The sequence below is a fragment of the Heloderma suspectum genome, chromosome 12 (assembly GCF_057233095.1).
Source record: "Heloderma suspectum isolate Gila_16-S chromosome 12, 16-S_ref, whole genome shotgun sequence".
NCBI lineage: Eukaryota > Metazoa > Chordata > Lepidosauria > Squamata > Helodermatidae > Heloderma > Heloderma suspectum.
In genome coordinates this window covers 1920037-1942300 of record NC_139469.1, presented here as the reverse complement: position 1 = coordinate 1942300, position 22264 = coordinate 1920037, and the positions used below count along the sequence as shown (strand labels likewise).

Here is a 22264-nt window from a genome sequence, read left to right as displayed (position 1 = left end):
TCCGGGTTTTTAGAGGACATTGTGGCCCTCCAGTTTCACTTCTGTGTCTAACCAGCACTTTCGGCGAGTGTTTTTAGAGCAGGGAAAGTGTGGCGTTTAAGCAAGAAAGTGCGAGTTCCTCTTATTATTTGAGCTATTCGGCTCTGCCACAGTGCCACCTAGGGGTTATGGGGGGGAAATCAGGAAGGGAAACGCTTCAGATAGGGCTTTTCTATGTGAGGCATTTAATTTAATTTACCACATCGCCACCTAGAGGTTTTGGAGCAGAAAAGCAGGAAAGGAAATGGTCCTCGTGTAGTGCTGGGATCTCAATTCTGCGACAAACCCCAAACTAGATGCAGCAGATTAACAGCCTCATGTAGAAAAGCTCCAAGACCAACCAGGCTGCAGGGAGGGGCCAGAGTGGCAGGGAACTCAATGCCTGGCGAGCAGAAGTTCTTTGACATTTCATAGAATAGTAGAATAGTAGGGTTGGAAGGGGCCTACAAGGCCATCGAGTCCAGCCCCCTGCTTAATGCAGGAATTTCATATCACTCCTCCCCAATCAGGTGCCCTCCAGATGTGTGGGACAAAAACTCCCATCATTCCCAGCCAGCAGGGCCAATGATGGGAGTTGTAGTCCAACACATCTGGTGGGCACCCAGTTGGGGAAGGCTGTTCTACATATTTGGGAAATGTGCCTTGTGCCCCGGAAAGTGGGTGCAGCTCCCCAGAGGACAAACTCAGGTGGGATGTGGGGCTTGCCAAGGCATGTGCACATCCCGTCCCTACCATCTTTCCAGAGGTCTGCCACAAACTTCTCGGAAGACTGATTTAATAAGGATGTCACGTTATCGTTGAGGGGATCCATGTTCTTGGTCAGCCAGGCGCTTGCGTTGTAGTTCACCTTCCAGGAAAAACAAAACCCACAACGTGCGTATCACTACCACACACTCCCACTTGGCAACTCAGGCTGGGCACAGGACCCGTGACTGTGAAAGATGCAAGACACCTGCAGTGGGCCGGTTTATAAGCTCAGAGGAATCACATGGGAAGCCTCCTCCTGGGCTCCACCACTCTGGCCACAGGTGAGAAGGGGCCTGCACCCCAAACATCGTCCATTAGGGGAACCTCGTTTTGTTCCATACCTTTCCTGCATAATGGATGATAGAGAACTCTGTCTTGTCCTTGAGCTGCTTTTGCTTCTGGAACTTGGGGTGGTTGCCTTGTTCTGTACATAATTTCTCCACAAAGGAGGTGTCTGTAGCTTTAGGGAACCAACACTCCTCATCCAACAGGGCCAAGACACCGGGAGGGTTATTCTGAAACGGTGAACGACAGTGCATCGTGAGGTGACCTGGCGGAAGGCTCTTCCCAACCCACCCTTTTCCCAGAAAGCAAACCAGTGAGACCAAAAGAAAAGTAACTTGCACCCAAGAACCTAATACAAGGCCGAGGCGGGGTATGAACTCCAAAGCACGAATGTTCTCTTGAACCCACAGGAAGATGGTATTGGAGGGAAGCCCTTTGCTTTGCAGCCTGCTAGCCTCCCTACTGAAAAAGTGTAATTTCAAAAACTTTAAGTAGTGAAAGTCAGGAGGGGCAGGGAGCACAGGGCCACACTTTGGTGATCCCAGGCCACTACACATATAGAAGGGGAGGGCTGTGGCTCCGTGGTCAAGCCCCTGCTTTACATGCAGAAGGTCCCAGGCTTGATCCGTGGCATTTCTGAGTAGGGCTGGAAAAACTCCGCCCTGAAACCCTGGAAGCTGCTGCCAGTCAGCATCAACAATACTGTGCTGGAGGGACCAATTGTCTGACTCGGTATACGGCAGCTTCCGATGTTCCTAAAAGGCTTTCCAGAGTTTCAGGCAGAGAGAATTTTCTCCATCACGTGAGATCCTACAAAATGGATATGCCGGGCCTTGAACCCGAGACCTTCCATATACAACACATGTATACTCCCACTGTGCTATGGCCCCTCCCCCTAAATAACAGGGAGGTATAATAAATGGTTGGCTAATGTTTTGTTGTAGAGCATTGGAGAGTAAGATTTTATACTGGGAAATTTAGCATGATGACATCACTGTTAAGAGTTTTAAAACAAAACCTGATGGGTGTCGCGGCCGCCCATCGGAAATGCCGAGGGTGCGCAGTGGGAGGTTAGGTGAGGACATCTCCTGGAATGATCTTCCCACTAAAATGCCGCCTTACTGGTCTTTCAATCAGCTCAATGCAGGGCTGCAGATCTAGTCCAAAATCAATGAAGTTCCACTCTATGCCTTCCCGCTGGTATTCTTCCTGCTCCAGAATGAACATGGTGTGGTTGAAAAGCTGCTGGAGTTTCTCGTTGGTGTAATTGATACAGAGCTGCTCAAAAGAGTTGACCTAAAAAGAATGAAAAAGCAGCCACATACATGGTTAATGACTTGAAAACCAAGCACACACAGTCAATAATTTTTAATTGGATGCTCAGGAAACAAGGATAACCAAGAGGAAACCTAATACGAATTTTAAAAAGTTATGAACGGTATGGAGATTATTTCCTCCCCAAATGAGTGCAAAAAAATGAGCAAGCCTGATGTTCCGTTGTTCCAGTTATCTTGGGGTGCTTCCAGACAGAGGGCACCTAACGTACGCAATCGAAAGGTACTGTGGGTCTATTCCTTCTTTTTCTCCTTAACAGGTTTTCCATGGCAGGAAAAAAGATGGAAAGGGTGGGAAAACCCAGGAGGGTTACAAGTGGAAGATGGTGGCATCTGGACCCCCTGTAACCTCCCATGAATGAGGCAGAGAGCTTGCATGATAAAAGCCTCATCTGAAAGCACCCCTGAGTTAAAGAAAGAGGACATACCTCAAAAATCTCAAACCCAGCGATGTCAAGAATCCCCAGAAAAGATGCTCCTTGCCTCTTGGTCTTGTCAAGGGCCTTGTTCACACGGCTCAGAATCCAACGGAAGAGACGTTCATACGTTGCTTTGGCTAAGGCCTCTATTGCAAAATCAGCCTGTTGAAAAACACAGTACATTTTTAAATAGAAAAGAAAATCAAAACCAGACCACCTTGCAGGATAATATTTGGGGTCAGGGTGGTCTGCTTCCACTGGAGCCAGTCCTGGAAGACTGCAAAATGAGAGGATTGTAAACAGAGCTGGGGAAACAGGAAAGGAAGGCTGTTACCTGTTCTTTGGTCTGAGCTTTCTGAACAACATCTCGCCCAACCTTGATTCTTGGGGTTAGGATCGACCGTGTGAAATCTGTCACATTAATACCCATAAGGTGACACACTTTTTGTGCAGCTGGAAAAAAGTGAATTGAAATATAATTTAGTCCAGCATCTTTCCCCCCACATGAGCCACAGGCAAAAGATTTCCTTTTCTGCGGCAAGCCGCCTTCACTGCAGAGTTACATGAGTTTCTACCTGTGTGTCTGACACTAGTCATGTGCACCTGACTCCTGGTAGCTTGTACATATTCAGTTTTTACAGGAAAAACTCACCATACGGAGAAACAAAACCTTTAAATCATCCATAATTGTTCAGCATACCTGTGTTGTCTGGCATAGAAGCCTGGTCAGTGTTCCGCTCTTTCTTGAAGACAATATTCCCAAGCTGGAGAACTGATGAGACGACTTTCAGCATTGCTGTGTGGATATAAAAGAGAGACCCCCCAAGGAACATATATTTCTTGCATTCATGTTCCACCAGCCTCACTCCAAGGGGACCCAGAGAAGGGTGTTAGTCCTCAAATAACCCCATAAGGAGACACATTAAGCTCAGTGGGCCAATTCTCACTTTACATTTCATATGCCAGCATGGATATCTAAATCCAAAATATACCTGCTTTTAAATCTGAAAGATGAGCGGCCATCAATGTACTGGATATCTCTTTAAGTACTGTCTTGGAACTGGGACATGAACCTTTTCCTAGTTGCAATCCCTGAATATTTTTAAAGGGTTGCTAACTGACTTTTTTCAGCATTGGCTGTTGGCATGATAAGAGGCACGGATATATTGTATGTGAGCATCAACATCTTACCTGAATACAAAATGTAACGTGTACATCAGCTGACTACCTGAGCAGCGATTTGAACCTGGTTTCTCCACATCCAGACCCTCTAGCCATTGCACCCCCATGGACTGTATATGGCTAAATTAAACCTAAACAATGCATAGGACCTGATCCAGCCACAGTTAGGGGCTTTTAATCCCCATTGATTTCAAGGGGATGGAGTTAAGTATGTGCTTAAATCTCTCCCATTCAAAGGGATGGAAATTCTAAGTACTTAATGCCTGTGTGAGCAGAAACATCACCAGCAACACACTGAACCCTCTTTCTGTTTGCAGAGGAGACGTGTTGCATTCAGAGTCAGGGAATAAACTGTGCCCTTAAAATACCCCAGACTCCTTAAAAATACCCCAGACTCCTCCCTCCCTCAGAATATCAGCAACCCTGCTGCAGGCATGTCTGGAGCCCTTCCAGGAAGCTGCGTATAATCTTGTAAATAAATCAGTTAAGTCACCAACACCTGTGTGGAGCCTGAATTCTATAACTAAGGTTCAACAGACTATAAAGATAAAGCAGTAAGATAACTAGACCAGTAGATGTCACTTATAAAGACTGAAAAACCAGAGACATCTCCTCCAATACATATCATATGTGCGCACAAACCCTAAAAGCACCCTATAAACATGGACATTAGGAAAGCAACCATGACAAAGCATGCTTCCAGACAGAGAGCTCCTGGCACCACAGTTTAGAAAGCACCATGCAGCAATTCCATCTTTTTTTCCTTAGTGGATTTTCTGTGGTAAGGAAAAAGTGGAAGGAACAGTGGGAAAACACAGGAGGGTTACAAGTGGAAGACAAGGATGTCCAGACCCCCATAAAATTCTGTGAATGAAGCAGGGCAGGGGCACCATAAAAGCCTCATCGAGAAGCACCTAAATACTTATGTCCTCCCCTCCAAACAGTACATTTTCTGGACTATTTAGTGGAGAGCTGGTTTTCTTCCTCCACTATTCTGCAACAGCTGCAATCAGAGAATGCAGCAGCTGCTTCTCTTTGTTTTTCTAAAAGGACACACACAGCTCCCCGGCCCAGCTCTTTCTGCAGCTCACTGCCTGGACGTCATTGCAAGAAGGCACCTAAGTCCTAGCTTTACATGGTCATCCATCTGGTAATAGCTGGCCCCTGTTCAATCCCCGGCCTTCGCATTTGCAGAGCCCTGTCAGAGGAATGCTTAAAAAGTTTATATTTTCCTAGTGCATTTCAACATTCAGAGCCCAGGTTTTAAGCTACTGTTCTGCACTGACACATTTATCTACAGCTTGGAATCGAAAACCTAGAAAATGTTGCATTTCTTACATCTTTCATTGGTCTTGCTGATGGATTATAAAGGGTTCAGAAACCCTGTTAACATCCAACAGTGTGGGGTACTTTTTTTTACCCAGGATACACAGTTCATTGCAGAATTTATACAGAACTAGACCCGCAGCATAGGCAGTAAGCATTGCTCTCCAATTGTAGGCACTTTCCATTTACAGTTTTGTTTCTGTACACAAGAAAACCCTCCCCCAAACCCCAGCTGAATCCTTGGGGTCTGGGGAATATTTTTTGTTCTAGCCAATATAGAGCATCGATGTAAGGTTTTTCCAACAATGGTGCATGTTGCAGTAAACATTTTTGAACGAAAAAGATCCAGAGAAGCAGATTCAAAGGGCTTTCTTTCTGAAAACCCCAAAGAGACTGTGACAGCAACAACAAAATATCCTAAAAAAAATCCTCTCAATTTTTGCCATCAAGGTGCTTTTTGCCCCAGCCAATGGAAAGTTAAAATAAAAGTGTCACGGTGATAAACCCCTAAAAATGTAAAAACAAAAAATCAAAAATAGCACTCCAATCTAGCCTTGGAAATAAAGGGTGTCTGGAAACTCAAGACAATTCGTAGAACTGGCATCTCAATATGCGCTATACGAGTCACTTCAAATACTTTTCAAGCAAAACCTGAATCCAAGAGAATCTAAATGCCACTGTTCATATGTAATACAAGGCAAAATGGTGCAATTCTCCAATATCAGCCTTCCCCAACCTGGTGCCTTCCAGATACTCTAGCTCCCATAATCCACAACAAGCACTGCCATGTTGGCTGGGGGTGATGGAAGTTGTAGTCCAGCACATATGGAGGGCGCTAGCTTAGGGAAGGCTGTTGCAGATGAAGCAGGAAATTCTTAAACAACCATCACCACTCATTATAGGAAGAGGACAGGGATACTGGATCCACGGGTGGTGGTGGTTATTGTTATTATTATTATTTATCAGGTTTGTATACTACTTACCATGTTTGAAAAGAACTCTAAGCAGTTTATAAGAAGATTGAAATACATTAAAATGCAATTAAATACATAATAATGGCTAAAACGTGTATATAAAACATTGATAAAAACATTTAAACCAATACAACAACATAATTAACAAACTCCAATGCTAACATTGGAGTCTCAGAGTGGGCCCATTAAAATGAAATGGGACTTAACACTGGATAAAGCCCCATGTTTAAGCAGGTACTAGAACTACCGAGAAGGAAAAAGGGGATGCTGATGCTGGCCCTCCATTGTGTGGCCAATACTTTTACTACTGCCGCCAAGTGGAACACCCCCTGGCTTTTCTTACCAGTTTGCTCTTCTTCGCTGAAACCCATAATACTCATCGCTTCCAGGGTCTCTTGGAACATCTCGTCATCTTGCTGAGAGGGAATGGGCACATAGCCATTGGACAGGAAAGTGTAGTTGTTGAAACCTTCAAGAAGCAGCTCATCTAGAGAGTGAACAGTGGCAAAGTCAAGGTGAGCCAGTACTGCCCCAAACATAACAAAAGTGCCATGAGGGATTGCAGCAAAAGGGCCCCATGGGGAGCCCTCAAACAGCTCGCAGCAGCAAGAGCCAGGTGTGCTGTCTCCCGGGAGGACAGATTAGAGACGTGACAGAAGGGTTGCCTACATTCATAAAGCCCACTGACAGGTATCCCTTTCTTCTCATCCATGTGGGATCAAATGATACCGCCAAGCCGAGCTACGAAGAGATCACGTCAGACTTTGAAGCTTTGGGAAGGAAACTCAAGAACTCTGGGGCCCAGACAGTTTTCTCATCCATCCTTCCAGGAGTTAGAAGAGGGATAGAAAGGGAACGAAAAATACTCCAGGTGAATGACTGGCTACAAAGGTGGTGCCGACGAGAGAGATTTGGATTCTGGGACCACGGGCTATACTTCCTGGAAGATGGGCTGTTGGCTAGGGACGGGTTGCACCTCACAAAGGATGGGAAGAATGTGTTTGTCCACAGCATGAAGAACTTCATCAGGAGGGCTTTAAACTGAATCTTACAGGGGAGGGAGATATAAAGTTGGGGGTAACATGGGTGAAAGCTCATGCACCACAACGTACACAGCAACAGCTCTAATAGCGCCCAATAATAGTCTTCAAAAACATGTCGGAAGAAAGCCAGACTATAAGGCACATGGTCTTCGATGTCTATATACTAATGCCCAGAGTATGGGAAAGAAACAGAAAGAACTTGAACTCTTAATACAGGAGATAAATTATGACTTGATAGGTGTACCTGAAACTTGATGGGATGACTCCCGTGACTGGAATACAGCAATTGAAGGATATAACTTGTTCAGAAAGAACAGGAAGAACAGAAAGGGAGGTGGAGTTGCACTGTATGTTAAAACTACATATCTCTGCACAGAAATACAGGAGGATGAGCTTGCTAGCCCCAAGAGAGCATCTGGATTAAAATAAATGGAGCAAAGAATAAAAGGAACCTGGTGGTTGGAGTCTACTACCAGCCACCCAATCAAGGAGAAGACAAGGATAAAACTTTTGAAAAGCAAATTGCCAATGTTTCAAGGAAGCATGATGTCGTAGTAATGGGGGACTTCAATTTCCCCGATATTTGTTGGGAGACAACTTCTGCAAAACATGGCCCCTCCAGGAAATTCCTGACTTGTGTGGTGGATAACTTCCTCCTACAGAAAGTAGAGGAAGGAACTAGAGGATCAGCTGTCCTTGACTTGATCCTAACCAACAGAGATGACTTAGTGGATCAAGTAGCAGTTACGGGAACTCTGGGGGAAAGTCACCATGGGAAAGTGACCATGTCATACTTGAGTTCTTGGTTCTAAGGGAAGCAAAAGTGTAGCCAAATGCATACCCTGGATTTTAGGAAAGCCAATTTTAATAAACTCAGAACAATGATAAGTAAGGTCCCATGGCAAGCGACTCTAATGAGAAAAGGAGTCCAAGATGGGTGGGAGTTTTTTAAAAAGGAAATTCTCAAGGCACAATTACAAACAATTCCAACAAGAAGAAATGGTGGAAGACAACAGAAGAAGCCAATGTGGCTTCACAAAAAGCTTAGAGATGACCTGAAAACAAAAAAGGACACATATAGGAAGTGGAAAGAAGGCCAAGCAACAAAGGAAGAGTACAGGCCGGTAGCACAGAATTGCAGGGATGGCGTCAGGAAGGCTAAAGCTGAGAACAAGCTGAGGTTAACGAGGGATGCTAAAAGCAACAAAAAGGCTTTCTTCAGCTACGTGCAGAGTAAAAGGCAGAGGGAAGAAATGGTGGTTCAGCTATTAAATAAGGATGGGAAAATGATAACAGATGACAAAGAAAAGGCAGAAGTGCTCAATTCCGACTTTGGCTCAGTCTTCTCCCCAAAGAGGGTCTATGACTCCCCTGGCAAAGGCGAAGTACAGGCTGAAGGGGCAGGACTGCAGCTTGAGATCGACAGGCATATGGTCAAGGAACACCTAATTACTTTGAATGAGTTCAAATCTCCAGAGCCAGATGAACTGCATCCTAGAGAAATAAAGCAGCTGGCAGAAGAACTCTCAGAACCACTGTCTATTATCTCTGAGAAATCATGGAGGACAGGGGAAGTGCCAGATGACTGGAGGAGGGCTCATGTTGTCCCTATCTTCAAAAAGGGCGAGAAGGAGGAACCTGGGAACTACAGACCAGTCAGTCTGACATCAATCCCTGGGAGAATTCTGGAGCAGATTACAAAGCAATCCATCTGGAAGCACCTTGACAACAATGCCGTGATTACTCGAAGCCAACATGGATTTGTCAAGAACAAATCCTGCCAGACTAATCTGATCTCACTTTTTGATCAGGTAACCTCCTTTGTGGACTGTGGGAATGTTGTGGACATAGTATACCTCGACTTCAGCAAAGCTTTCGACAAAGTGCCCCATGATATCCTGCTGAGCAAACTAGCTCAAAGTGGGCTAGATGAAATGACTCTCAGGTGGATCCACAGTGGGCTACAGAATCGGACTCAAAGAGTGCTTATCAACGGGATCTTCTCAAACTGGGGAGAGGTAACGAGTGGGGTACCGCAGGGCTCAGTCCTGGGCCCAGTGCTCTTCAACATTGTTATTAATAACTTGGAGGAGGAGGTGCAGGGAATGCTTTTCAGATTTGCAGATGACACAAAATTGGGCGGGATAACTAATACTTTGGAAGACAGAAACAAAATTCAAAATGATCTGGATAGACTGGAGCGCTGGGCACAAAACAACAGAATGACATGTAGTAGGGCTAAATGCCATGTTCCGCACCTAGGAAAAGGAAACCAAATGCACAGTTACAAGATGGGGGATACATGGCTCAACAACACTACAAGCAAGAAGGATCTTGGAATTGTTGTCAATCACAAGCTGAATAGGAGCCAACAATGGGATGTGGCTGCAAAAAAGGCAAATGCTATTGTGGGCTGCATTAATAGAAGCATAGCTTCCAGATCTCGGGAAGTACTAGTCCCCCTCTACTCAGCACTGCTTAGGCCTCATCTTGAGGACTGTGTCCAGTTCTGGGCACCACACTTTAAGAAGGATGCAGACAAACTGGAGGGGGTTCAGAGGAGGGCAACAAAGATGATCAGGGGACTGGAAACAAAGCCCTATGAGGAGAGACTGAAAGAACTGGGCCTGTTGAGCCTTGAGAAGAGAAGACTGAGGGGAGATAGGATAGTGCTCTTCAAGTACTTGAAAGGTTGTCCCAGAGAGGAAGGCCAGGATCTCTTCTCCATCATCCCAGAGTGCAGGACACGGAATAATGGGCTCAAGTGACAGGAAGCCAGATTCCGGCTGAACATCAGGAAGAACTTCCTGACTGTTAGAGCAACACGACAATGGAACCAATGACCTAGGGAGGTGGTGGGCTCTCCCACACTGGAGGCCTTCAAGACGAGGCTGGACAGCCACCTGTCAGGGATGCTCTGACCTGGATTCCTGCACTGAGTAGGGGGTTGGACTCGATGGGCTTGCAGGCCCCTTCCAACCCGACTAGTCTATGATCCCATGAGCCCTCCTCTGCCAAGCCCTCTGCCAACTGGTACTCAGTGATAGACTGCAGCTGCATGTGGAGATTCCATACTCGTCATTTATCTATTTACTGCGTTTTTATCCCCCCTTTCAGGCAATTATTGTTTCCCAAAGTGGCTCACATCTCCAGAAGAGTGAGATCTGTTTTTCGAGGCCAGAACAAGGGGGTGAGCGATAAGCGGGTGTTCCTACCCCCTTCGGGCCAGGCTGATCCCCCCTTGCTGGCATGCTTGCAACTGGTGGCTCTTGTTCCTTTGGCCGACGGATGAGGCTGGGGCGTTCTTTCCCCTGTCTTCTGCAGTCCCAGCAGGGCAACTGTCTGCTGGGGGACCAGAGCCTTCTCCCTGGCAGGGTGGGGGGCGCGCGCTCCCTGCAGCCACTCCTTCTCCGGCCAAGGGATGGGCCGGGTCGGTCTCCCTTGGCTTGATGGCATTCGCGGGGGGCCACCTCCCAGGGCCCTCAGTCCCTCAGCTGGTGGCAGAAGCCGGAGGGCGCTTTCTTTCTGCTCCCCAAGGCAACTCTTACATTTTGAGCTGTCATGGTGAGGAGCTGCTAACAGGCCTGTCCACCAAAACGTATCTAATTCTAATCCTCCGCAGAGAACGTCAGAGAGGCACCTTTCTGGAGTCAGCCCAAGGCCCATCCAGGCCAGCCCCCTGCTTTCCACCGTGGACACCCACTAGCCCCTGGGAAGCTCACAAGCGGAGCCATAGCCCCATACTACTGTTGACCCTCTGCAACTGGCATTTAGAGGCTCATTGCCTGGAGTGCCCATATAGCCATCACGGCTAAGAGCAATTCCTTTGTCCCCTACTGAAACTTAGCCAAGAACATGTATAGAAGAAAGAAAGAAAGAAAGAAAGAAAGAAAGAAAGAAAGAAAGAAAGACAGAGAGACAGACAGACAGAGAGACAGACAGACAGAGAGACAGACAGACAGACACAATCGCTATTCACCTCCATCCCCCACCCCACTCTCTTTATTGCCACCACTGAATCAAGTTTTAGATTGTTTGATCCTTGGGGCAGGGACCTGTCCTTCTGTGTTCTGTTAAGCGGTAGGCATATTAGTGGCACTATAGTAACAACAACACATTTCTGGGGGATTGGAAGAGGGACAGCCCAGCCCTGCTCTCAACCAGCCACTGAAAAGCCCGTGGCAGTATAACCAGAACTTCGCAAGTGATCAGGGCTCCGCTGCCGGCGTTGGTTAACTTTCCACAGAAGCGCAGTGTCAGGACAAAAATGGACATGGGCTGCGGAATTTGGCATCCCAAGAATCTGTTTTTATTTCAGAAACAGAAGTAAGTTCCTAGCCCTTATGGTTGCAAACGTGGGCTTTGAAAGTGCATGGGATGCTGATATCATTGAAGCTGAAGGGGGCTCAGTAGGAATCACATTTCACTATTTAAAAAATGAACAGAAATCAATAACAAGTGGAAATCAGTAACTAAAGCTGTGAGAACAGAAACTGATGCTGGGGCAATTATTCGTTAGTAATCCTGCACCATGCACTCATCAAGAAGCAATACATCAGGATGAACCTACAAACAGGAAGTGTGGTGCAGTGGTGAGAGTGTTGGACTGGGAGCCAGAAGATCTGGGTTCTAGTCCCCACTTGGCCATGGAAGCTCACTGGGTGACTTTGGGCCAGTTACAGACTCTCAGCCCAACCTCACAGGGTTGTTGTGAGGATAAAATGGAGAGGAGGAGGATAATGTAAGCCGCCTTGGGTTCCTTGCAAGAGAGGTAAAGGCGGGATATAAATGTAATAATTAAATAAATAAATAAATAAATAAATAAATATTCAAAATAAGAGGGCTAGTGGGGCAGAAACCTAGCAGAAGCAAACGTATCATTGTGCAGACAGGAATATATGCTCAATTTGCAAGGCATTTTCAGGTTGCGGAATTCAGTCCTTTGTTTGTGGCTCAGAGTTTTGATCTCCTGCTTGTTTTAGCACATTCAGGGTTGGTTCACATCTTATTTCTGAAAGTTTTTGAGCCTGCATTTCTGAGTGGCAAGAGTGGAACAACAGCCCTCTCTCGTGGAATAGCCCCCTCATGGAAAATATGCTTTGCCTCTTGTCTGCCATCCTTGCAGTGCTGGCCCTGCTTATAACCCCACCCCTGTTCTGATCCCAAAGAAACAAGCGGGCTGACTCCAAAAAACCCTCCCCAAACCTCCAGTGTACCTCCTCCTCCCAACTGTTTCAAACAGAAGGCAGAACAACAAGCAACTCACTCTTCATTTGTTCATTGGCACCAGCAAGCAAATAGTAAAATATATGGAAGGTCCTCTCTTCTCGGGCTTGCCGAATAGCACGGGACTTTTCCAGCAAGTCTGTCGTCATATGTTAAGCAACCAAAGAAGCGAACAAATACATCTTTGATGTTTGTTATTGCTAATGCTGATGTTTTAATTATCTGCCAAACTGTCTCTTTTCTGGGTCTTATATTGTTCAACTGCTTTAATCGTATATGAATATGTCTTTATGATTACTGTATTATTTGAAGCTGGCTTGTTTGAACTAACTGGAGTTTGTTTTAAACTATGATCTCTGCTTCATACATAACAAGCCAGGTTTCTTTGAGAGTGAAACTAAACACTAGCAAAGTCCTCATTCCAACCATGCAGGAGGAGGAGAGGGGAGGGTAAGCATACACACCTTGGGCTTTGGTCGGGCTTCTTCCTACCCATGCGCTTAGTGCTAAACCAGCTTTCCCCGACTTGGTGCCCTGCAGGTGTGCTGGACTGCAACTCCCATCATTCCCAGCAAGCATGGCTGTACTAAACCACAGTTAAGTGCTACACGTGAACCCCCCACATCTGGCCTCTAGCTGGCCATTACTTCCAGAGGAAGGTCATGTTTTTAACTGTGTGAACCAGTGTAATTTCCTCCACGGTTCCTTCTCTTCTGGTGTCTTTACATAAGCCTTCCTATGTAAGGGAGATGCTCCATTTCCACTTAGATGATGTTTTGTCTCCTCTCCAACTCTACAATTTTTGTTTTTGCTGAAGCTTTCACTCATTTGCCTTTGCTATTTATGCAGAGGAGGAATTTATTCATTTATTTGTTTCTCTGTTTAAACAAAGCGCTTTTGCACAAACACAAGTCAAAGAAAAAGGCAACAGCTGTTGGCAACCCCTCTTGCACGAAACCCAGTTCTACTGGAAATGTTTACATTGCTTTCCTGGGAGAAAACACGCTGCGCTTACAAAAGGCAACATTCAGCTCACATCGTTTGAAACAAGGTGGGACATCTGGCAAGAGCCAGGGCAAAGCTGCTGCCCCCAACAGAACCCTAAAACAGGGACAGGACACAGGCCGCCCCTGTAAGGCGCCAACAGCCTCAAATCAGAGGTTCTGTCCATGACTCTGTGTGGCAGCCTTCCCCATGGCCCTCGGCCAGCACAGCCATTGTAGATGGGACTACAACTCCCATCACCCTCAGCCAGCGTGGCCACTGGCCGGGGATGATAGGGCCCATAGTCAGACACACCTGGGGAGTGCCAGGCTGGGGAAGGCTGCTTTGCACTCTCCTGGCAGCTTGCCCGCGGTGGGAGCTTCTGGCATGTTCTCTCCTGCACTTCAGCGCCGCCATTGCAGATGGCCAGAAGGCGGCAATGCAGCCAGGTGACCTGAGAGAGCAACTGAGTCTTCCCGTGGTGCTTGAGCACAGGTGGTGCTGGTCCGGGGGTTCCTATCCTTGCTTGCCTCCAGACCAGGAGCCCCTCAGCTACCTCTCTAACATGTGCATTCTCGATGCACTGCTGTGCAAGCCAGGCCAATATTTGTACATGGGGGCTGATGGGCGGACTTCTCCAACGTCAAACAGAAAGAAGGGAATGACTGGGCCACTTTAGCTGAAGTCCAGGAACGTGGTTCTCCAATCCACAGAGGGTGAGACAAGAAGGCATCATTGCTAATGGCTGGGGGATACGGGTCTGGATTAGAGCAGAGACGGGTCAGTGATCAGCAGGCCATCTAGGAACACATAGCTGGGTAATGTTGACACCGACTGGCCGTGTCTCTCCAGAGATTTAGACAGGAGTCTCTCCAAGCCCTACTTGGAGAAGCCAGGAACTGACCCTGGGGCCTTCGGCATGCAAGGTAGACGTGGTCTACCACTGAGCAACAGCCCTTCCTCAGCTTGTAACTTGTCCCGCAATAAAGCCTTATGGTTTGTGTGGATTCCACACAAGAAGACTTGGCAAAAACCTGTGTGCTCTGGACTGAGTGATCGTGGATTTTTTATTCTGACCGGAACATATAAACCAGGGAACAAATGCAAATTAAGCCACTGGGATTAGCCAAAACAGAGCAAACCCCGCCCCCATAAATCTCCTGCCCCATCTCCCCTCTCTGTCTCTTGATAACGTGCTTTCATTCCCTTCCTTGTGCTCATCCAAATTCTATCACATGTACAGAAAAGGATACAGGTTTCTATGTTCGCTCCAACAATGTAGCCGGTGACATCGAAGTTGATGCGGATGAATTTGCCCTGTCGACAAGAAAAGGAAATGGCTTGGCACGACTTCCAAATATTTTCTGCCTGTTAGAACATTGTTACCGGCCTCCCTAGTTTTGCTGAACAACCAGAATGGAATTAGGGGGGATTAACTCAAAGAGAATCTACATCGAGTTGCAGTTTACGGTGACTTGAACATCCTCTTCTTGGCAGCTGTTTTATAGCTTCATGTTCCCCTTTCTCCAAAGGCTGGGAAACTCAGGGCCACCTTTACAGCAGGGGTGGGCAACCTGTGGCTCCCCAGATGGTTTGGCCTGCAACTCCCATCCAACCTAGCCAGAACAGCCAATAGGGAACAATCATGGGAGTTGTAGGCCAAAACACCTGGAAGGTCACAGGTCCCCCACCCCTGGTTTACAGGGTGGCTGGCAATTGCCTTCAGAGCAAAGAACACCAGTAAATGTACACTACAACCTGGTTTAATGGTCATTCCTTCTTCCCAAGAGACCCTGGGAAATGTGGCTCTGGGTTGGGCACAGTCTTGTGTTCTCTAACAGAGATTTCCCAGCCCCTCCCTCACCAAGCAATAATCCTTCCAGGATTCCTTGGAGAAGCCAGGACGGTTTGCACCAGCATAGAACAGATAAAAACTGTTGATGTGTAGATAGAACCCTAAGACCCCTTTCCACTTTATGTAATTGCAGGCATGTGTACATCAAGAATCCCTTAAGTGAAAAGCCTTCCCAGTAAAGGCAGTTTTAGATGGCTGCACAGTAATTTGGTTCTGTGAGTTCTTGGTTACAGCCCCCGCACACTCCCCCTGCCTGGAACTTGGCAACTTACGAATCGGGAGGAGTTATCGTTCTTCACAGTTTTGGCGTTCCCAAAAGCTTCAAGGATGGGATTGGCCTGGAGAAGCTGCTTTTCCAGCTCACCCTAAAATGGATTCAGATGCCATTATCCCCAGAGAAGTGACGGACACTTGGTCGTAAAGAACCACACACACACACACACACACACACGCAGGCATACTGAGGCTTAAAACAAGGCCAATTCAGGTGTCATTCCCTCCTGCAGAGATCTCGTCTCTGTTTGGAAAAATGTACATATACTGTAATGTGTAGAGGGCATCAATGTATGTTTTTTCTTTGCCGTGTGCACACCAGTCAGGAATATGGGGAATGCCAATCCTTGTACCTGCACCATCAGAAAAAAACAAACAAACATGGCACATGCTCCTTTATCCAGTACAATCTACATGCATTTTACCTGCATGGACATCTGTGGAGGAGGAAAATAAGAAACAGCAATTTTTGTTCTCTGCTCATCTTTGCCCCTTCTTCTAGCTACTGCTGGTCTAATTTTGTCCATTGATTCTCCTTTTTATACACCTGGGGCAGGAGAGGCAATTGTTGCAATCCGCTTAAATAAACAGGACCATCTATTTATCCCTCTCTTCTTAGCAAGTTTACTGCTTGTCAAAGGCTAGTAAGAATACTTTTGCAACCACCTGATGAGACCCCCCGGCCTTCCCCTGCCCCTGGTGAGCGGAAGCATTTATTTGGCAAGAAAACAATGACGGAAATTAGGAAACAAAATGGCTGAAAATAATATTTTCTGTAATGCAGCACGAAGCAGATTATACTGCATCTGTTAATCATGTTAAATGCAGGGCTTTCAGGGGGTTGGATATGACAATGCATGATTCTTAAAATAAGATCACCATTTTTATCCATGCAAAAACACACATGCAGTTACACACTGCTGATAGCTAACACATACACAAGCCGTGCAACACAACCAGAGAGACGCCCCGTGAAGCCTTTTCATAAAGCAATGACGGAAGCAACTAAACTGGTTACTTTGAGGAGTCTGTGATGCGTCTTTCCCCAAGATCAGATGCCCCACCTGTAGCGATGAAGGATCAGCTCCAGGTGACCACAGAAGGAGCCCTGGCTTTGTAAATGGGACAAGAGCGGCTCCCTTTCTCCTTTCAAGTCGTTGCTATGCCTCCTCTGTTGGACTAAGTCTTCGGAGGCTGACCTGGCACCCCCTGAGCCGAACATGGTGGAGGAGCTGCCTCTGTCAAGGGCACTTGAAGGGGATGAGGGCAACCCTGAGCCTTGGAGAAGATGACCATCAACGCCGCTCCTCTAGACATAGCTAGCTCCCTCAAGGACTCAGAGGCAGAAGGGAGCGGCCCCCCAGCCCCAGCGAGTGCAAGCGCCCAAAGGTGCAGGCCCAGCCAGCTGCCAGATGCCGGAGGCCGAAGGACTCCTCATCAGTAAAGGCTGTGCTCACGAGTAGACCACTCCTCAGGCGGCACTGATGGCCTGCAGCTGTGCTCTGGATGGTACTCTGAAGGCCCAGGCTTAACAGCCTTAAGTTCTAGGCGCAGAGTGGTGGAGCAGTGGGTTGGACCCAGAGCCCATAGAGCCCCAGAGCAGTTCTGATTCTGAGGAGGAACAGCAATCCATGGGAAAGGAGCCTGCTCATCTGTCACAAGCACAACAGCTGGCAGAGATTCTTCCTGCCAGCATTGCTGGAATAGATAGTGACCCTGGCAGTGAGAGAGCGCTGGAGGGGGGCTTGCTGGATGCTCAGCGCAGACACAGGGAGTGATGACAAATGGAGGGCGCTGAAAGGAGGTGTTCTGCTCGCTTGGCGCGCAAACAGCGGTCGCGTCCCGAGGACCCAAGGGAAAGAGGGAGGATCTCTCCCTAGCCCATACGTTCAGGGTCTTCCTGTGGTTCCGCTTCAAACAGGGACCAACTGCCTTACCTGGAGCTTAGGCTACTCTGCTATCTTTCCCCAGTGGGGCTCCTTGCTTAGTCGCTAGTGATTAGTATCTGAAAGAGTCATAAAGGAATAAAGGAATAAAGTCTCGGAAAAAATCCTCGTCATCTGTGTCCTGAGTTGGCTATTGGTGGGGACTGCAAGAGGCAGCTGGGGCTCTCCTGACACACTTAGAGTAGACCTGCTGACATTAATGGGACTTGATCGAATCCCTTTCTGGAAGTCTCAAGACGCCACCTGTCACAAGGAGATTCTCTGTGAGAGGTTCTGGCTTCTGCCAAATAACTTGAGGAAAGGACTCTAGCTATAGATGGCTGATGACAAGATTGCTTAGAGCGCTACCAGGGTGTTGTTGTTGTTTAACTCAGACACTACAGGATTAAAAACACAGTGGTCTGGCTCTTGATATGGAGACATCATTTGGGCCGGAGACAAATTGTCATTTTTCAAAAGTCCCAAGTGGCTGGAGAAAGGCCTCGCTCTCTTGGCATATGCATGGATTTTTCTTTTGACCCACTAACATTTTCGAAACAATACTAAAATGTACCAAACCTATTTTACCAGAGGCAAAAAGCATCATGAGAGTAGAACATACCAGGAACAGTGATCCCTCTTCCAAAATGTCTTCAGTTCTCTTTAACTCAGCCTTACATTATTATCCCCCCTTCATGGATCACTGCCTTGTTGTGGCGAAGGGGCTTGCGTAACTCAGTGAAGCCATAAGCTATGCCGTGCAGGGCCACCCAAGATGGACAAGTCATGGCAGAGAGTTCTGACAAAATGTGGTCCACTGGAGAAGGAAATGGCAACCCAGTCCAGTATTCTTGCCAAGAAAACCCCATGGAACGTATCACAAGGCTAAAAGATATGACGCCGGAAGATGAGCCCCTCAGGTCGGAAGGTGTCCAATATGCTACTGGGGAAGAGCAGAGGGTATTTCCAAGTAGCGCCAGAAAGAGTGAAGCGGCTGGGCCAAAGCCGAAAGGACACTCAGCTGTGGATGTGTCTGGTGCTGAAAAGAAAGTCCGATGCTGTAAAGAACAATATTGTTTAGGAACCTGGAATGTCAGATCAATGAATCAAGGTAAGCTAGAGGTGGTCAAACATGAGATGGCAAGACTGAACATCGACATCTTGGTAATCAGCGAACTAAAATGGACAGGCATGGGCGAATATAATTCAGGTGACCATCATATCTACTACTGTGGGCAAGAATCCCTTAGAAGAAATGGAGTAGCACTCATAGTCAACAAAAGGGTGGGAAAAGCAGTACTGGGGTACAATCTCAAAAACGATAGAATGATCTCAGTACGAATCCAAGGCAAACCATTCAACATCACAGTAATTCAAGTCTATGCCCCAACCACTGAGGCCGAAGAAGCTGAGGTTGATCGGTTCTATGAAGACCTACAACACCTTCTAGAACTAACACCAAAAAAAGATGTCCTCTTCATCATAGGGGATTGGAATGCCAAAGTAGGAAGTCAAGAAATCACCGGGATAACAGGCAAGCATGGCCTTGGTGTACAAAATGAAGCAGGACAAAGGCTAATAGAGTTTTGCCGCGAGAACACGCTGATCATAGCAAACACTCTTTTCCAACAGCACAAGAGGCGACTCTACACATGGACATCACCAGATGGTCAATATCGAAATCAGATTGATTATGTCCTTTGCAGCCAAAGATGGAGAAGCTCTATACAGTCAGTAAAAACAAGACCTGGAGCTGACTGTGGCTCAGATCATGAGCTGCTTCTTGTTGCAAAATTTCGGCTTAAATGGAAGAACGTAGGGAAAACCACTAAGCCATTCAGGTATGACCTAAATCATATCCCTTATGAATATACAGTGGAGGTGAGGAATAGATTTAAGGGATTAGACCTGATAGACAGAGTGCCTGAGGAACTATGGACGGAGGTCCGTAACATTGTTCAGGAGGCAGCAACTCAATCCATCCCAAAGAAAAAGAAATGCAAGAAAGCCAAGTGGCTGTCTGAGGAGGCTTTTCAAGTAGCTGAGGAAAGAAGGGAAGCGAAAAGCAAGGGAGAAAGGGGAAGATATATCCAACTGAATGCAGAGTTCCAGAGAATAGCAAGGAGAGACAAGAAGGCCTTCTTAAATGAACAGTGCAAAGAAATCGAGGAAAACAACAGAATGGGAAAGACTAGAGATGTCTTCAAGAAAATCGGAGATCTCAAGGGAACATTTTGTGCAAAGACGGGCATGATAAAGGACAAAGAAGGCAGGGACCTAACAGAAGCAGATGAGATTAAGAAGAGGTGGAAAGAATACACAGAAGAACGATACAGGAAAGATCTGAATGTCCCTGATAGCCATGATAGTGCGGTCATTGAACTTGAGCCGGACATCCTAGATGGTGAAGTCAAGCGGGCCTTAGGAAGCATTACTAACAACAAAGCTAGTGGAGATGACAGTCTTCCAGCTGAGCTATTTAAAATCCTAAAAGATGATGCTGTTAAAGTGCTGCACTCAATATGCCAACAAATTTGGAACACTCAGCAGTGGCTACAAGACTGGAAAAGGTCAGTTTACATTCCAATTCCAAAGAAGGGCAACGCCAAAGAGTGTTCAAACTACCGCACCATTGCGCTCATTTCACATGCCAGCAAGGTGATGCTCAAAATCCTACAAGCTAGGCTTCAGCAGTATGCGAACCAAGAACTACCGGAAGTACAAGCTGGGTTTTGAAGAGGCAGGGGAACTAGAGATCAAATCGCCAACATTCGCTGGATCATGGAGAAAGCAAGAGAATTCCAGAAAAGCGTCTATTTCTGCTTCATTGACTATGCTAAAGCCTTTGATTGTGTGGATCACAATAAACTGTAGCAAATTCTTAAAGTGATGGGAATACCAGACCACCTTACCTGTCTCCTGAGAAACCTGTACGGGGGTCAAGAAGCAACAGTAAGAACCGGACATGGAACAACCAATTGGTTCAAAATTGGGAAAGGAGTACGACAAGGCTGCATATTGTCACCCTGCTTATTTAACTTATATGCAGAGTACATCATGAGAAACACCGGGTTGGATGAATCACAGGTCGGAATTAAGATTGCCGGGAGAATGATCAACGACCTCAGATATGCAGACGATACCACCCTAATGGCAGAAAGCGAAGAGGATCTAAAGAGCCTCTTGTTGAGTGTGAAAGAGGAGAGTGCAAAAGCTGGTTTGAAACTCAACATTAACAAAACGAAGATCATGGCATCTGGCCCCATCACTTCCTGGCATATAGAAGGGGAAGAAATGGAAGCAGTGACAGATTTTACTTTCTTGGGCTCCAAGATCACCGCAGACGGTGACTGTAGCCATGAAATTAAAAGACGCTTGCTCCTTGGGAGGAAAGCTATGGCACACCTAGACAGCATAGTAAGAAGCAGAGACCTCACCTTGCCGACAAAGATTCGTTTAATCAAAGCTATGGTTTCCCAGTAGTAACGTATGGCTGTGAGAGCTGGACTATAAGGAAGGTTGAGCGCCGAAGAATTGATGCTTTCGAACTGTGGTGCTGGAGAAGACTCTTACGAGTCCCCTGAACTGCAAGGAGGTCAAATCAGTCAGTCCTAAAGGAAATCAACCCTGAGTGCTCATTGGAAGGACAGATACTGAAGCTGAAGCTCAAATATTTTGGCCACCTAATGCGAAGAGAAAACTCCCTGGAAAAGACCCTGAAGGCAAAAGGAGAAGGGGACAGCAGAGGATGAGATGGCTAGATAGCATCACCAATGCAACGAATATGAATTTGAGCACACTCCGGGAGAAAACGGAGGACAGGAAGGCCTGGCGTGCTATCGTCCATGGGGTCACGAAGAGTCGGACACGACTTAACGACTGAACAACAACAACAACAACATTATTATCCTCACCCAGACAGATGGTTAGAAAGAGCAGAGACCTGAAATGTTGTTGTGCTCCAGGCTCAAAGACTGCTGAAGTCTTCTAAATGTTTCAGGCTATTTAGGTCTTTGCAGTTCCTCACTGAGCTACACTCCCCGCACCCAACCTTAACATCCTTTAGTTTCTACCCCCTTCACCAACCGCCAGTCGGTATTAATAAAATTGCTGAAGGTGCAAGCTTAATTCTTTCACATGATGATCAACGTACTTAGCCAGTTTGGAGGCAGGCAGAAGGGTTGCAGGTGCAGAAATCTCCGTAGCACAAGTCGGCAAGCAACGTCAAAAATGAGCAGCGTGCAAGCAGGGATGAGGTCAGTCAACACCACACAGTGATCACTCAGGAGTAAGACTGCCCTAAAGCAGTCCGGCTTGAAGTATATCTCACCTTGGGGGTTACTTTATTTCAGAAAAACACACATTCAGACTGGCCCTTTGGCCCTTCCACAGCTTGTCAGAAAATGAAAATATTCTACTGTGAACAAAAATCAGATGATGCTATTTGAAAGGACAACCCTCGTGGTGTCTACACACACCTTTGGCAGTGGAGATGGTGATCCTAAACATACTTGTCTGGAAGCAAGACCCACTGAAAGCAGAGAATCGCCTACTCCCTAGAAGACGGTGTGCTTGGGATCGGGCCATTGGGAGATCGTATTGTCTGGCAATTGTTGCTCCAGTGAGCGTGATTCTGGATTCCGACCAAAGAC

At 46.7% G+C, this 22264-nt stretch overlaps 1 protein-coding gene across 3 annotated transcripts in view; it reads right to left on the bottom strand.

The window, feature by feature from the left end:
• MYH11 (myosin heavy chain 11) overlaps positions 1-22264 on the bottom strand; it is an 87657-nt gene that overhangs the window by 32818 nt on the left and 32575 nt on the right. For all 3 annotated transcript variants that reach the window (XM_084818073.1, XM_084818071.1, XM_084818074.1), the window contains 10 exons: positions 15687-15779; positions 14813-14876; positions 12616-12714; positions 6650-6793; positions 3525-3620; positions 3159-3277; positions 2834-2986; positions 2194-2367; positions 1128-1301; positions 772-886 (listed from right to left, as the gene is read on the bottom strand). In XM_084818073.1, coding sequence (XP_084674199.1) covers positions 772-886; positions 1128-1301; positions 2194-2367; positions 2834-2986; positions 3159-3277; positions 3525-3620; positions 6650-6793; positions 12616-12714; positions 14813-14876; positions 15687-15779 — 1231 coding nt within the window. The remainder of the gene's footprint in view (positions 1-771; positions 887-1127; positions 1302-2193; positions 2368-2833; positions 2987-3158; positions 3278-3524; positions 3621-6649; positions 6794-12615; positions 12715-14812; positions 14877-15686; positions 15780-22264) is intronic.